The sequence below is a fragment of the Schistocerca piceifrons genome, chromosome 1 (assembly GCF_021461385.2).
Source record: "Schistocerca piceifrons isolate TAMUIC-IGC-003096 chromosome 1, iqSchPice1.1, whole genome shotgun sequence".
Taxonomy (NCBI): Eukaryota; Metazoa; Arthropoda; class Insecta; order Orthoptera; family Acrididae; genus Schistocerca; species Schistocerca piceifrons.
This window is the reverse complement of record NC_060138.1, coordinates 589,020,515-589,036,035: the sequence shown is the minus strand read 5'-3', so window position 1 is coordinate 589,036,035 and position 15,521 is coordinate 589,020,515. Positions and strand designations below refer to the sequence as shown.

General features: G+C 37.7%; 1 protein-coding gene across 3 annotated transcripts in view; it reads right to left on the bottom strand.

Moving 5' to 3' along the window:
* Positions 1 to 3,712, bottom strand: part of LOC124802962 (density-regulated protein homolog) — a 47,035-nt gene extending 43,323 nt beyond the window's left edge. The window contains exons 1-2 of one of the 3 annotated variants that reach the window (XM_047264065.1): positions 3,610 to 3,712; positions 3,380 to 3,531 (exon numbers count right to left, since the gene is read on the bottom strand). In XM_047264065.1, coding sequence (XP_047120021.1) covers positions 3,380 to 3,481 — 102 coding nt within the window. In that variant the 5' untranslated portion in view covers positions 3,482 to 3,531; positions 3,610 to 3,712. The remainder of the gene's footprint in view (positions 1 to 3,379; positions 3,532 to 3,609) is intronic. The other 2 variants (XM_047264057.1, XM_047264073.1) reach the window with 2 other exon arrangements.
* Positions 3,713 to 15,521: the final 11,809 nt, after the last annotated feature.

Genomic DNA, 15,521 nt, shown 5'->3' with positions numbered 1-15,521 from the left:
GGCATATGTATGTCTATATTCATTATTTGAGCAAGAATTGTCATAGTAAATTCTTAATAGAAGTTGTTTAAGTAAGGTGTATACCAGTCAGTTACATTACTTTTCTGTTTTCTCCTTGCATTTAGTCTATTGTGTTTAATGATGAGGGGGCAATATTCATTAAAGACAGTGGTAATGGTATCTTAGAAATACACAAAAACATCACTTAAAGACTCATTCTCCACGACAGCATTACACCAATCAATAATTTGAAGTCTTTGTGTGAGGTTTGTTACATTTGGTGGATTTATCTGCCTCACTATCCAGGATTCTACTGCTTGAACACTATTTCTTTTGAACGCCATTAATTTCAGGAAAATTCCGTCATGGTCAGAGAGCATTGGTTTAAAAACATTTAAGACTACCTCATCTTTGACAATGTTTGATATGACATTATCTAGACAGGCATTCTGCCTTGTAGACTTACAGTTAAGGCAATTGTAACTGTATGATTTGTGGGTATCTAGCAGTAATCCGCTTTTAGAATTTTGCACAATCACATCTATATTAATGTCACCAAATATTAAAATTTTGTGATTCTTATATCTAAGTAAGTACATTAAGAGATTATCTATACACTGGACAATAACTTTGGCACCAGTTTTTGGGACACAGTACATAGATACTACAACAATCTTGCTTTCGGTAAAGTGAACGGCAGCAATTTTAATTTTTCCTTCATGCACTAAATCCTTAAGATGTATAATCTTAACTGTATGTTTGAGGTCACTTTTCATTAGTATTGACACTCCTCCATTTTCCATAACTGGTCTAAAATAGGCAGTTAAGAATTTAAAACCAGCAGGAGTGTACAACCTGGATTCATGTTCTTTAAGCTAGTGCTCATTTAGGCACAGAATATCACAATGCAAGTCTTTTAAAACCAGTTCAAGTTCATTCAGTTTCTCACTGACTGTAAGTTTATATGAAACAAGGACAGATGGTGACAAGTCGTCTTTTGATTGTAGCACTGGTTTCTCATAATCCAACTTTGTAGTTAATGGTGGTGGTTGAAGGTTAATAGGCCTAGACCAAGATTTGTGAGAACAAGTCTTTGTCATCACTGCAAGTTCCCCTGCTGGGGACATTCATGTTCACGGCTGTTGATTGTTTTCTGACATTTTAACCTATCACTTATAACCTTTTCAATAGCCTGGCATAAAGCTAATTTACCAGAATAATTAAAATGCTGTCAATGTTTTGTGTAACAGTCCCTTTTAAAAATGCTTATATTTATTACTGTCATGTTTGGTTGTATCTAATATTAGTTTGTGATACTTTTTTCTTTACACATGAAGCTTCAGTCAAGTAATTTTTGAGTGAATTAGGTCTGTTCTTTGTAACAATTTTCTGCAGACCACATTAGCAGAGAAATGTTACCAGTGATTGGAAAAAGAACACAGGTTACACTCATCTACAGACAAAGAAGACTCATATGACAACAGATACCACTCAAGTCTACATGTAGCAAAATCCTAGAACAGTTTCAGAGTTCAAACATTATGTCTCAGCAGGGACAAAACTTTCTGTATAGAAAGAACCATATGTTCTGAAAACATCAATCATGTGAACTTAACTTACACTTTTCACATGATATCATCAGCACCACAGATAAAATAAACCAAGCTGATTAGGAGTTAAGAAGTTCATTATCATCATCTTCTACATAAATTATGTTCCTATGGGATATATAAAAAGGTTTATGAAATGATAAAAACACTCCCAATAGACACACCGCAGCTCGTTATAATGGACGGAGTCTACAACAGGCATTGAAATAATATCTTGTGTGTCCCAAGCAAGTGTAATACAACCATCTGTTTTTGCTATACAGTAATGACTCTGGAAGAAGAATGTTTTACTTAAAAGATGTGATTACATACAATGAAATTCACTACGCTAAATGTTATAGTGACATCCAGTTACATCATGACAAAATATCAGATTGAGCCAAAGACTGGCAAGTAGCCACTAATGATGAGAAATAGAGATTTGTGCATAGCATAAGACACAGAAGCAAGTTATCTTTCAACCACAGGGCAGCCAGGGTCTGTGTTATACAAATATTTGAGAATACTATGTATAGAGATACGAAGCAGAACTGCATACTATCAGGACCTGCTGCTGATCTATTCAGCTACAGGTAAAGCAAATAGGGAAAAACAGTCTATCTACAAGAGAAATTCAATGTCTGAATCATTTGCATAACCCACACTTTAACAATTCTCAATTGTACGAGATCCACGTCACATCAGATTGACAAGGGACACTGAGTAGGCCTATTTACAAGGGAGGGGAGTGCAATTGGTCAGAGGCTTATACTACTAACAAGAGAAAGTAAGAGAAGTATTAAAAAATTTTAAGTGATAGGTACTCAAAAAATAAGTGCAATTTAGTTCAAGGGAACTCTTTTATAAATCACCTGAGAAGCAACTTTCAGGGCAGAAACTAAGAAAATGTTTCAGATATCTCTGAACCAATCCTAGAGAGACCATACTATGTAAAATAGGTAAGAGTTACACAGTGGTGAACTCTACATATATATGATATATGTACATGAGATGCAACAAATATTTGTTCCCTAAGAAAGCTTTTCTGATTTTTTTAGTTTTTATAGTTAAAAAGTGCGTTGAATATGGCACAAAAGACAAGCAGCCAACCTTCCCATGTTCTTTCTATGACTGGGAAAACCTTTAGGTTTAACACCCATAAATATAGGCCTACCCCCTGTAAAACTCCGGTCATTCACAGAGTACATATTTAGGTAATTACACTTAATAATACGTGGTGAAGGAAGACAATGAAAATTAAAGGCAGTTCTGCATCCTAGAGAGAGAGCTCTATGATGCAATAACTGCGCTCAAAGTGGGTGATGACAGCCTCCGTCAAATTATCCACACTGTCTGCCCCACATGAAAAACGATTAGGTCAAGTGCATCTAACACCACCATATTACTTAAATACCAGAAACATTATTACGAACCAAACGTGTGTAGAACTGTCTGGAAAACGTATGTCTCGGTATTTACTTCAACACATTCGATTTAACGATTTTTGTCACTGTCCCACGGATGCATTAAATTACCACGTCCGTCTAATTCTGTGCTGTGTTCTAGTAAACACGACTGTGTGTGGGAAAACAAAGCTTCCTTTCTCCCGATCTCGCTCAAATGCATCAATTCTTAAGGTAGTCAAGGAAGGAAATAAAATGATTGTTTTTCGCTGATATGTACCGCAGAAATCGCCATACCCTCTATATAACTGGCAGAAAATTGCCTGCGTTACTAGAAATTTTGTTTCTACTGTTGTCGATAGTAATTTCTATTTTACCAATACGTACCTCAATAGGCAACGAGCAATTCCCGCAATAAAGTACTCGTATAGGGTACGTGACATCCGGTTGTGGGCCCACAGGAAGGCTAATCGTTTCGTTCTCACTCATATTTTGATTAGGTTGTGCACAGAAGCCTAGTTTAAAAGTTGCATTTCAGTCTGAAAATAAAAAAAAATCTTTAGATAAAACGATCACAAACCTATACATATCGATAACAAGCAAAACGTGTACTTTACCTTACCCGGTAGATTTCAAGCAGTCCTGTCGATATGGACCATCGAAACATCGACACATAAAATCGAATTTAACAAAAGCCCAAACAGATTGTGGACAAAGACATTACAGTTGGCTTCTGCTCCGATGCAGACTACAGAATAGGAAAAGATTTTGAAAGAGTACCACAGCCTGAAGTCTTTGTTAGCTTTCAAGCATTTTTTCCATGCAGTTAGTAAAATTTTCCTGTTCACATGAATACATTTTCAAACAAATACGTAAACTTGCTCGCAATTTTCATTATTATCATTTACTATTGGTTTCTCCGTCTTAACCTTACTGGAATTAATTAAAGAGAATTATACACCACACGGGTTTCGCTTTTATTTACAAAGCATGTTTGCGGTCATTGGTGTTTCTGTCTGCTGTTCACATGTCCATTTTTCCTTCTTTGTTAGCGGGCGCTGAGGTCGACAGAAACTTCGTTGTACACATGCACTTGATAGCTTTTTGGCTTTTTGCACACATTGGCGTTATTTTCACTTCACATCAATTTTGTAAATTACATCTCTAGCTAGCATTGCCACCCGTCCAGTTTTCGGCGGGATTCTCGCGGAATTTAAAGTACTGTCCGGAATATCAGGTAAAGGTCAACTCACACTGGCCGTCACGTCACGTATTGTCCCGTCAAAACATTCTGCAATGTATTTCAAATGGTGGCGTCCACGCATTTCTAATAAATGACGAAAGATTAATTGAAACAGTGATGTAGTAGTCTGAAATGTACGACACGAATGTACTAAATTACTTGCCCTGTACTATATTCATAAAGCGGATTTCTACAGTGGCCGTCGTATCCGTCACGTCATGTCATGGCACCTTTAAGATTTCTTCAGGAAGAAAGTACCGATACACTATACAAGGAGCACGAAGAAGAGGAAACTGAACTTCATACTTTAGAAAGTCTGCCCTGATAGCTGAGTGGTCAGCCTGACGTATTGCCGTCCTATGGGCCCGGGTTTGATTCCCGCCTGGGTGTTGTGTTGTCTTCATCATCATTACATCCCCATCTGGGGATAAGACCTGCACTACGGCAGCCAGACCTGCCCCACAAGGGACCTCCCGGCCAATGACGCCAAACACTCACTTTTTCAAAGTTTTTTCAAGGTTTTTCATTTTGTAGTTTAATTGTATTCAGAATTACTAAAAGGGGCATGGTGTACCATATTTAAAATTTTACAATGAAATGGATTGCAATATGGCTACAACATAAAGTGGGTAAAATCAGATTAATTTGTAGGTGGAATTGCTTTAATGTTGTCATGAATTTCTAGTGATTCTTAAAGAAATGGACAGAAACCTTCATACAATGCAAGTTCTTTGTTTAAATATGTATTTGTGATGGGCTAATTTATTGTTAAGTAGCTTTCTGGATTGTGTATGAAACAGTTTTGCAAGCATCAGTGGTCCATATTTATGTAGTTTCACTAACTAACTCCAGCACAAATAAGGCACCTGAATTATTAAAAGCCAAATACACCTGTAGGGAAACCTTTGAATCTTAAAGGGAAAAGTATCGACGGAAATATGACTATTGCACAAATATTTGCACTGCACAAGCAACTAAACTGAACCTTAACCACGCCAATGACAGCTTGTAATTCCTTTTAGTAATTCTGAGTGCAGTTTGAGATAACAAATAAAGAAACTGATGCTTTGACTTTCAAAATATAAAATACGGATTCCTTTTCCTCAAAATCCTTGTATAATGTGTGAAATTCCCTTTTTGTACCATGTTATAACTTTTTTGGGCATCACACTATTTTTTGTATTGTTTTTTTCTGCCTTCCTTATCTAATAAACAAGCTGTCCCTACAAGCTGCAAACAATTTGAGTCCAATAATCGTCATTTTCGTACAAATGTGGACTCCAGCATTCACATATAGATAATCTACTGTGTTCTGTTCCAACACTTTGTGCATAAAAACAGTTGAAAATCGTCTTGCAAAGATCACAATTTTTGCAAAAAAAAAAAAACTGAGGACAGCCATGCTTGTTGAGATCATGCAACTTGAACTGACTTGACATGTCATGATGTGGCAGACAGTGTAAATACACCATACTCTAAAGGCCAGAGTGAACTGGCCTTGAAGGGACTTGGGACACAGTCATGGCACATCAAGGTTTCCTGGAAAAAAAGTTTTTATGCCTGACATCATCATCTATTGTTATCTTATGACCCCCTTTACTCCCAATACATAGCTGTGCGCTCATTCTCCATACTTATTTTTGAGGTGCTTTTTGTGGTTCATATCAGTAGTTATTCTAAGTCTTTATTATTGGTTATTTTCGTTATTTGTTGGATATTGCTGTATTTCGTTATTTCTTTTATTGAAATTTATAATTTGCCAATGAATGGTGAAAGATTAATCGAAGCAGTGAGGCAGCAGTCTGAATTGTACGACATGAGCGATATGAGGAACTCAAACTCAGTTAGAAAAGAAGTATTGTGGAACAAATAAAGAATGTTTGAGGCTTGATTCCCAAATACCTTAAATCTTCTCACATATCTGTTGTAATTGTCAAATACCAGAAATGGATTTTTTATAGCACTTCTAAATTATGTACCCTCAACAACATTTATAAATTGGATGTTTATGCATACCAATATTTAATATTTTATAATGAAATGGAGTGCAATATAGCTACATTGTGAAGTGCAAAAACGGTGTGGGTAAAATCAGATTGTTGTAAGTGGAATTAATTTCATTAGGTATTTGTAATGTTTTATAAAGAAATGGACTGAAAACTTCAGACACTGCAACATTGTAAAAATGCTTTTTCTAATACACACAAGGTACGTATTAGAGTTGTTTGTTTAAATATGTATTTGTGGTAGGTTTACATATTGTTAAGCAGCTCTGTAGATTGAGTGTGAAACAGTTTTGTAAACACCAATCATCAATATTTTTGTGGTTTCACTAGCTAACCCCAGTACAGATAAAGCACTTGATCTATTTTCACAGGATGTGATGGCAGCTTGTAACACTACGTTTCTTTCAGTAATTCTGGGTTCAATTTGACTTAACAAATAAAAAAACTGTTCTTTAGATATTCTAAAATCTTTATAAAATGTACATTCCTCTTCCTTGAGCTCTTTGTAGTGTGTGCAATATTCCTCTTCTGTACCATGTAATGACTAATATTTGGGCCCATACATTTTTTGCATTGTTTCGCACTTCTGTCTTGCAAGGACCGAAATTATACTGAGAAAATAGTTGAGGACAGACATGCAAGTTGAGATCACATCATCTGAATTGACTTTACAGTGTGAATACATCTTGACATGACAGTGACATGATGTAATGGTGCTGTGATGGCCAGTATTGCGTAGCTAAATTACCACCATGTCTCATGTCCAGGTTCAGAATTTGGAATCAGGGTGCACAAAGAAATAAAACAGGTTCCTTACAAAAGGGAAATCAGTGTGGGGCGACTTGAATCTGTACGGAAAATATCACCTTGTTATCTGATGAGGTAGCATGTTATGGCAACCAGTGGCAACATCATTATTTGCCTGCATTCAGTGCACTGGTTGGTGAAGCATTGTGCTCATAGAATCAAGGAGTAAATCCTGCAATCTTTCTCAAACGATTTTACAGCAACTATTCATGAAAAAATTTATTTTCACGTTACATGTAGCTTTATATTTTAGCTTCATACCGAAATGCTCATCATCTCCTTAATGGTCATATTTGAAGTGAGATTCGCATTTGAAGAAGACACTGCGCCAATTTCGAAAAGTTTGTAATGAAAATATGGCATGCAATGATTTTGTATTTGGTGCATATTACACCATATGTTGCTGTGTATGATATTTAGCTAATGTATTGAATTTTTCTTTAGACTTGGGAGGAAGTCTCTATCTGTCTCCAGTCTCAAGGAAACAGATTTTTTATAACATGTTCAGTTCCTACTGCACACATGTGTGAATGAAATATGTATAACATACCTCTTATCTCCTAAAATGTTCAAAATAACGAAACGAGATTTTGACAAAAGATAGCATGCAAAGAGGAGAGAATTTTGCCATATCTTTAAATAAGGAATTTTCTTACCTAGGTAAATGTAGCTGTAGCTATATATTTTATTTAATTTTTTTCAGTCCATTACTGTAATTTTTAAAAAGTCATCGACAGCTAATGGAAAGAGAATTTGCTAGTATGAAAATACACGTGACATTTCGCCTTTTATGTTACTACAAACCGACACAGTAAGACTTTCTGTAGGGTATTGACCTCTCATGTCGCTTATTATTTGTTTAATATAACATTTGTTTCAAGATTACGTCACAAAAACTATTGTAAGGTGCGTGTGTGCAATTTGTGCTGTGTTTTGGTGAAAGAAACAAAATTAAACATTTCAACAAGAGAAATGTAGATGTTACACATAACTGATGTTGTTTCTTCAAACGAGAAATGGTTAAAAATTTATACAAAAGTAATTCGCCTGTTCTGTTGTAATATTGGTGGAATCCTGTACCACATCCTATTTTTAATTTTGAACAGCTGGAATGTTTCTTCATCTGAGAAATATGAAAATAATTCACAGCAAATATTGTACCATATTTTTGATTCTATCCCCATTGAGAGTGAAGTGCTGAACTTCTTCACAATAACTAACTATCCTTTGATGTGTTAAAGATACATTATACCTATTTATAATCTATTTCAACCTTGATGAGTATTCTCAAATGGTTTGTAAATGTAATGACTATCACATTTCCATAATCTTGTAATTCATAGGCATAAAATTGTTTTTGTAGTAGAACGGTGCTGCATTTTTGCTGCAAAGGACTAAAACTCATTTGTAATACTCAATCTTTAAACACAGTTATGACTTGCAGAATCTTTCCAACTGTTTGTCAAAGTCAATATTACTGATGCACTGACAGATATTTGTAGTAAGAAGATCCTCTCTCACACTCTATACAGGGATAGAATTGGAAAATTGGTACACTATTAATTGTACATTTTCATATGTGAAAGATAACTGAAATGCAGAAATAATATCCGTTGCTAATTTTCAGTTCCAGTTGTTCATTTTTAAAGACACATTGTGTTACAGGATTCCCCTGGTATTGCAACAGGATTGGTGATTAAATTTCATGTGACTTCTTAGACTGTTTTTCGTTAGAGAAGTGTACTCAGTGAGAAGTTTTGAGTAAGACATACTACGTTTATGTAGACACATTTTAAATTTTGCTTCTTTTGTCAAAACACAAGAGAATTTGAACACAGATGAGTGTCAAAATAAAGACATGAAGCAACAGCTGTTGCAGCAAAAGTACCCTGACAGTGACAGAAATACACAATCAAATTAGTGATGTGATTCTTGAGTTTCTCCCGGCATATTTGATAATCAAAATATCCACGGGTATGCTGCCGGTCTATAGTGTCCAACAGGCACAATATTTCGGCGATCATACATGTCGCCATCATCAGGTGATATTTCTTCATACACCTTTACGGGGAGGAGATGTCTCGCAGCATGAAGAAATTTGAAAAGTTGCGCCACCGTAGATGTCGTTTGCTAAGTACTCTTGCCTTTCTAAAGAGATGTCGTTCCGAGAATGTTGTTCCAAATTTTGCTAAGGTTATGCATCACATCGATTCTGCAGCAGCTAAGAGAATCAAGAAACGAGCCAGCCTCGCATTCGTACGTGAGAGAGTGCAATTCAACCGCCGGAGCCTTGAGTTTATCTCACAGGAATTACTCAAACTACATTTGCAACTGGCTAGTAAGTTCACTTCTTGTTCCTGGGATTGGATTGATGGTGTCACCTGGGTGTCAGCTGATTCCGCCCATAAGAAGGCCACGAGACGTCAAACAGCTAAGTTCTCACGTCTCCTTGACAAACCATCTCTGCAGGTTCCGTGCAAGACTGTCATCAATTTGAGTGGCATGGTATTGGGTGATGATGCGGTCTCGGTTTTGCAGAAAGGTCTCAACTTCGCTCCCACCCTCAAGTTCACTCCGGTCGCAGAAATTGTTAGTGCTGTTGAACAGGTTGCATCTCGACTTCCGCCCAGCGTTGACCCTACAAAGAAGGTGGAGAACAAGACGAGGGCGCTTCTCAAGGACGCAGATTTACCAGAGGGTGACGCTAAGAAATTGTTACCCCAAGGTCTGGTACCGCCTAGACTATATGGACTCCCGAAGGTTCACAAAGAGGGGGTACCATTACGCCCCATTGTCAGCAACATCAGGGCACCTACATATTTGTTGGCCAAATACCTGACGGGAATATTAAGTCCTTATGTGGGTAAATGCCCTCATCACACCCGTAATTCCGTGGATTTTGTTAAACGCCTTGATAGCTTCAGGTTGGATGAGTCAGATATCATGGTGAGTTTTGACGTCGTTTCCTTGTTTACGAGGGTACCCCTGCGAGAGTCACTAGAATTGATTAGTCAGAAGTTTGACGAGAAGACCACTGAACTTTTTAGGCATGTCTTGACTTCCACGTATTTTCTTTTTAATGGAGAATACTACGAACAAACGGAGGGAGTCGCCATGGGTAGCCCACTCTCACCGGTGGTAGCGAATTTGTACATGGAGAACTTCGAGGAGGAAGCCCTGTCGTCATCCGTGATGCTTTTTCCGTTACGTAGACGACACGTTCGTCATCTGGCCACATGGTATGGATAAGCTCCTTGACTTCCTTACGCATCTAAATTCCATACACCCCAACATCAAATTCACTATGGAGACTGAAACGGAGGGTAAATTACCTTTCCTTGACGTCTTGGTCAAGAGAAGGTCATGGGGTGTATCGGAAGACTACGCACACTGATCTGTATTTGCACGCAGACAGCTGCCACCACCCTTCACAGAGGAATGGGTTACTTAAAACTCTAGTACATAGGGCGCGCACTATCTCTGACGCAGAGAGTCTACCCCAGGAATTGGAACATCTGAGAACAGTATTTCGAAAAAAAATGGGTACTCAGAGTGGCAGATTCAACGTGCTCTCCGCCCAACCACTGCAACACAACCTGTTGAGATGGATGAAGTCACGAGGGAGGAGGTAGGCACTGCATTTATTCCATACACAGGCGCACTCTCGGGGAAAATCGCCCGCATTCTGAAGAAACACCGGGTCGGAACTGTGTTTTGTCCTCCAAATAAAACTCGTGCACTGGTGGGGAGCGCCAAAGATGACCTGGGTTTGAGGAAGGCCGGCGTGTACCAGATTCCGTGTCAATGTGGCAAGTCGTATATTGGTCAGACGATGTGTACCGTCGAGGATCGGTGCCGTGAACACCAGAGGCACACTCGACTGATGTATCCGGGCAAGTCAGCGGTCGCTGAACATTGTTTGTCGAAAAATCACGCCATGGAGTATGACCGCACGAGGATTCTGGTACAGACGTCGAGATACTGGGACAGCGTTGTTAGAGAGACCATCGAAATTCGCACCAATGACGACCTCATAAACCGTGACTGTGGCTATAATCTTAGCAAGGCTTGGGAACCAGCGATCGGGTTAATCAAGAGTAAATCGAACAAACGTATAGTTGTGACGGCCACGGCGGACAGAGCCATCACACCGACGTCATCTCAGACGCCGTCGAAATCTGTTCCACCGCGCGACCGTGGCGCGGGGCGCGGACGGCGAAGGGAGCGCGCCGCGGGCGGAGGGTATTTAAATCGGCCGCCGCCGCGACCGAACCCAGTTCCCTCTGAGCAGCCATAGCGTACGGATCTCCGTGCCGGCACGTTCACAGGAGCTCAGTCCGTCAGTTCACCTGATGATGGCGACATGTATGATCGCCGAAATATTGTGCCCGTTGGACACTATAGACCGGCAGCATACACGTGGATATTTTGATAATCAAATTATTGTTCAAATGGCAGGTGTGGGCATAAGAACTACTGCACAACTTTTTTCTTGCATTTATAAAGAAACAATTTGGTAAACAATATTTGTATCCTCTCTGTATAGCTTGATAATCATGGACAACTAGAAGATATCTTCCCCCAAGGGACTCGATATTCCCATGTCTTGCTGATGATGCCCTTTGTAGATCAGGACGAGAACCATGTCAAAATTTCAAACACTGCCAGCAGATGCAACGACAACAATTGCTGGAGTATTATTTATCTGCTAAGCTCAGTCTAGTGGTAGAAGGACGTCATTTTGGTTTTATTTCATTGTTTTGTTTGTTTATCTGCAGACGATGGCGATTGTAAGTAGCTCCACGGTACATATTTGATATTTTATACAATCTAGTTGGTGTTAAAGCATAAAAGAAAATTTCTAGTCCATTTTAATACATCAAAAATATATTGTACACGTATGGTAATATTTTTTCCCACGATCCAAGTTAGTCACTCATCTAACACTATTTCACACTTTTAGTGTAGATAATAGGCCTGTTTATTGATGTGTTATTGGGCATGTTTACTTATCCTAAGTATTTCTCATTACAGAACTACTTTACCAGACAGGAAGACGTCCTAGAGTATTCCTTCACACTTCCTGAGGATGAGTTAGTTTCTGACATTGAATCAGATGATGTTTCAGATGAGGAAAATAATATATTGAACATCCACCCATAGTCTCCTGCCACTTTTCAACAAGTGCTCTCTGTTGTAGACAATGTTTCAGTCCATAGAACGCATCCAGTATCTGCAAGTTTTTCCACAGAGTCGACAAAAATTTCAGCTCTGAATAATACTGATGAGAGCCCTGAAACTGATTGGGATGAAACATTGCTGCAGTGTTTAGACATAGATCCTGTTAGAGAAAGCTTAGCATTGTCAAAGAAAGCATTCTCTAAAACTGATTGCCCATATCAGTATTTTCTTGAGATCTTCAGTGAAAGAATAATTCAGAATGCATCTGAAGAGCGGCAAAATTTTCAAATGAGCTCTAAAACACCTGTAAAAACAAAGAAATGGATGGCTACAACACTCTAAAATCAAAGCATTTATTAGGTTGCTCATCATTATGAGTATCACAAACTGCCACATTTATCAAACTACTGGACTTCAGATCCTGTTTTACATGTTGAATGAAGGATAAAAGTGATGACTCTAAAAAGTTTTTAAAAAATTTAGAGAACCTTCATCTCAATTGTCATTTGAAGGCGAAGGGGAAGGGTGCTCCTAGATATGAAAAATTACATAAAGAGAGGCCGCTAACTGACGCCCTAAATAGTAATCTCACAGAGGCATATAATCATTCAGGAAGATTATCCGTTGATGAAGCTATGATATCTTTCAAGGGAGGATCGAGCATAAAACAATATACGCCGGTGAAGCATATAAAAAAAGGATACAAGGTCTGGTGTCTAGCTGACGCTAATACAGGCTATCTGCTGAAGTTCCAGATCTGTTGTCGAAAAAGGTAAGACAATACCGCCAATTTGCCTCTTGGTGAAAGGGTTATACTTGAATTGTGTTCAACTCCGAAAAATAGTAAAAATATTGTTGCATTTGACAACTATTTCACTTCATATGCCCTAATGAAAACACCTTTGGGTAATGGAGTATATTCTGTAGTTAATGCCAGAGACAACTGAAAACGTCTTTCAGAAGTGATGAAGAAAAATAACAAACTTTCACAAGACGAGTTCAAGGCACAGCTCAAACATTTAATCGTTGTGACAAAGTGGCAAGACACAAGAATAGTAACAGTTTGGTCTACACCAACATCTCACAAGGACGTAACATTCATTTCCAGAAAAGGAAAAGATGGTTTCATGGATAGCATAGCTTGTTGTAAGTTTGTACTACTGTGTAATTTCTTCGATCAGAAGCTAGAGTGGTATGAAGTTGGACAGCGATTTCTAAAATGGTGGCACATAATTTTTTATTTTCTGGTTGATGCTGCCCTTGCGAATGCATTTGTAACACGCGCAGCAGTCATAGGAAATAGGGAGCAGCGAGCATTCTGTTTACAGTTAGCAATAGCATTACTGTCAAGATTCTCATCACGGAAACGTCGTGGGCGTCCACCTGTATTCATTTAAAAAAAAGCAGACAGCATTGGTGTTCCTGCTGAACTCATACTTTCAAATATGGGTGAACATCTATCAAAGAAAATTGTGAAGTACAGTATAGGTGTTGTCGTATGTGCAGTACAAGAAAGAAAAAGAACAAGAATAATATGTTCGAATTGCAATGTCGCTTTGTGTGTAGATCCATGTTTCAGACTGTTATATAACATCCATCTATTAAATTTCCGTTAATATTTTATGAATAAGAGATAATCTAGCAATCATGTATATCTTTTATTTTGTTTTTCAGTGTCCATTTATATAATAATAAAATCCTAAAAAATACAATAGTATCATCTCATTGTCCGTGGGAAGCCATCTTACCACACAAATTTTCAAAAAACTGAGTGCCTATAATTTTTTTGTTTTTCGATAGTATGATGTAGGTGGTTCATAGCAAGGCAATGAATGACCGACTGTCACTTGTAGTGAACTCAGAAAAATGTGCCTGTGAAAAGTTAACAAAGGATTTCATTTCTGCACTTCAGGTGTCTTTGATGTATGAAGAATTGCAGTGATCTCCATACTACTTAGTACAGAGATCACTGAAGAATTGCAATAAATAGCATAACATCTTTGCGTTCCTACCCTGTAAAGATTGAGTGAGTGAATCTTCTTACTACAAATATCTTCCAATTCATCAGTGATATTAACTTTGACTAATAATTACAAAGGTTCTGCAAGTTGTCAGTGTGTTCAGAGCTTCAGAGTTATGAGAGAGTTTTATTGGGTCAGCTCTTCTATGCAGTAAAAATCAACATTGTTCTTTTACAAAAAGAATTTTAAGACTGTGGATTACAAGATCATGAAAACCTGATAGTCATTACACTTATTACCTCTTGAGACTACACATAAATGTTGAAATAGATTATAAATATGTACAATCTATCTTTGACACATTTTAGGATAACTAGTTACTGTGAAGAATTTCACGGCTTTTCTCTCAGTGGGGACAGAATCAAAAATATGGTACACTATTTGCTGCAAATTATTTTCATATTTCTCAAATGAAGAAACAGGAAAAAAATCCTTTTCAATTCCCCTTTTTTACGATTAACACTCGAACCACTTCTTAATTCCTTTGTTTGTCGCTCTTTTGCATTATTGCCAAGAATGCTGAATTTCTGTGACTCTTTATGAAATAAGGTAATTAGCAATTATAGGTGTATTTAATATTACATTTTGTGGATAAACCTTAGAAGACAAATATGAAGATTCACCTAGTACCAGGGATGAGTCAGTTCTGACCCCTTTGCTGCAGCCGCTATAACAATCGCATCATTCATGTAGCTTCATACTTATTGTTAGACTGTGTTCAGTCAACAATCGCAAAACTCACTTTTATCTCATTGCCTGCTGACATTGCAGTTTTCCAGCAGAGTATGAGAGGGAGAGTAGATTGAAACATGTCTGACTGTGTATGCAAGTACTACACAGCCAATGCATTGTTTCATGAAATATGTTTTTTGTAGTGAATTCGAACTGTGTAAATAGTGATTGTAACATACAAATGTACTATGGCCAAACGCCTAAGAACAGAAAAGGACACTAGAAATGCGCTAAATGAGATTTTGGATCATAAATCTGAGGGCGAGCTGCTGGAGTCTTCAGCTGAGGGAGAATTACCACCACCTGTAGTTCCACATTTTTCATCAGAAGATGGTGTTACACCTCAGGATAGGGTACTGAATATTGATGAGAAAGGTATGCTTGTTTATGTGTTTGTTTTTATAATAATTATTGTTTATGTATGTACTGCATAGGCACAAATTTCAATTGCAAATCTTATGTTTATATATTGTTGCTTTCTTGAGTTTTTACGAATCTTATATTATATTTATGAAGGTGTGTTTTTTGTTCTAATATTC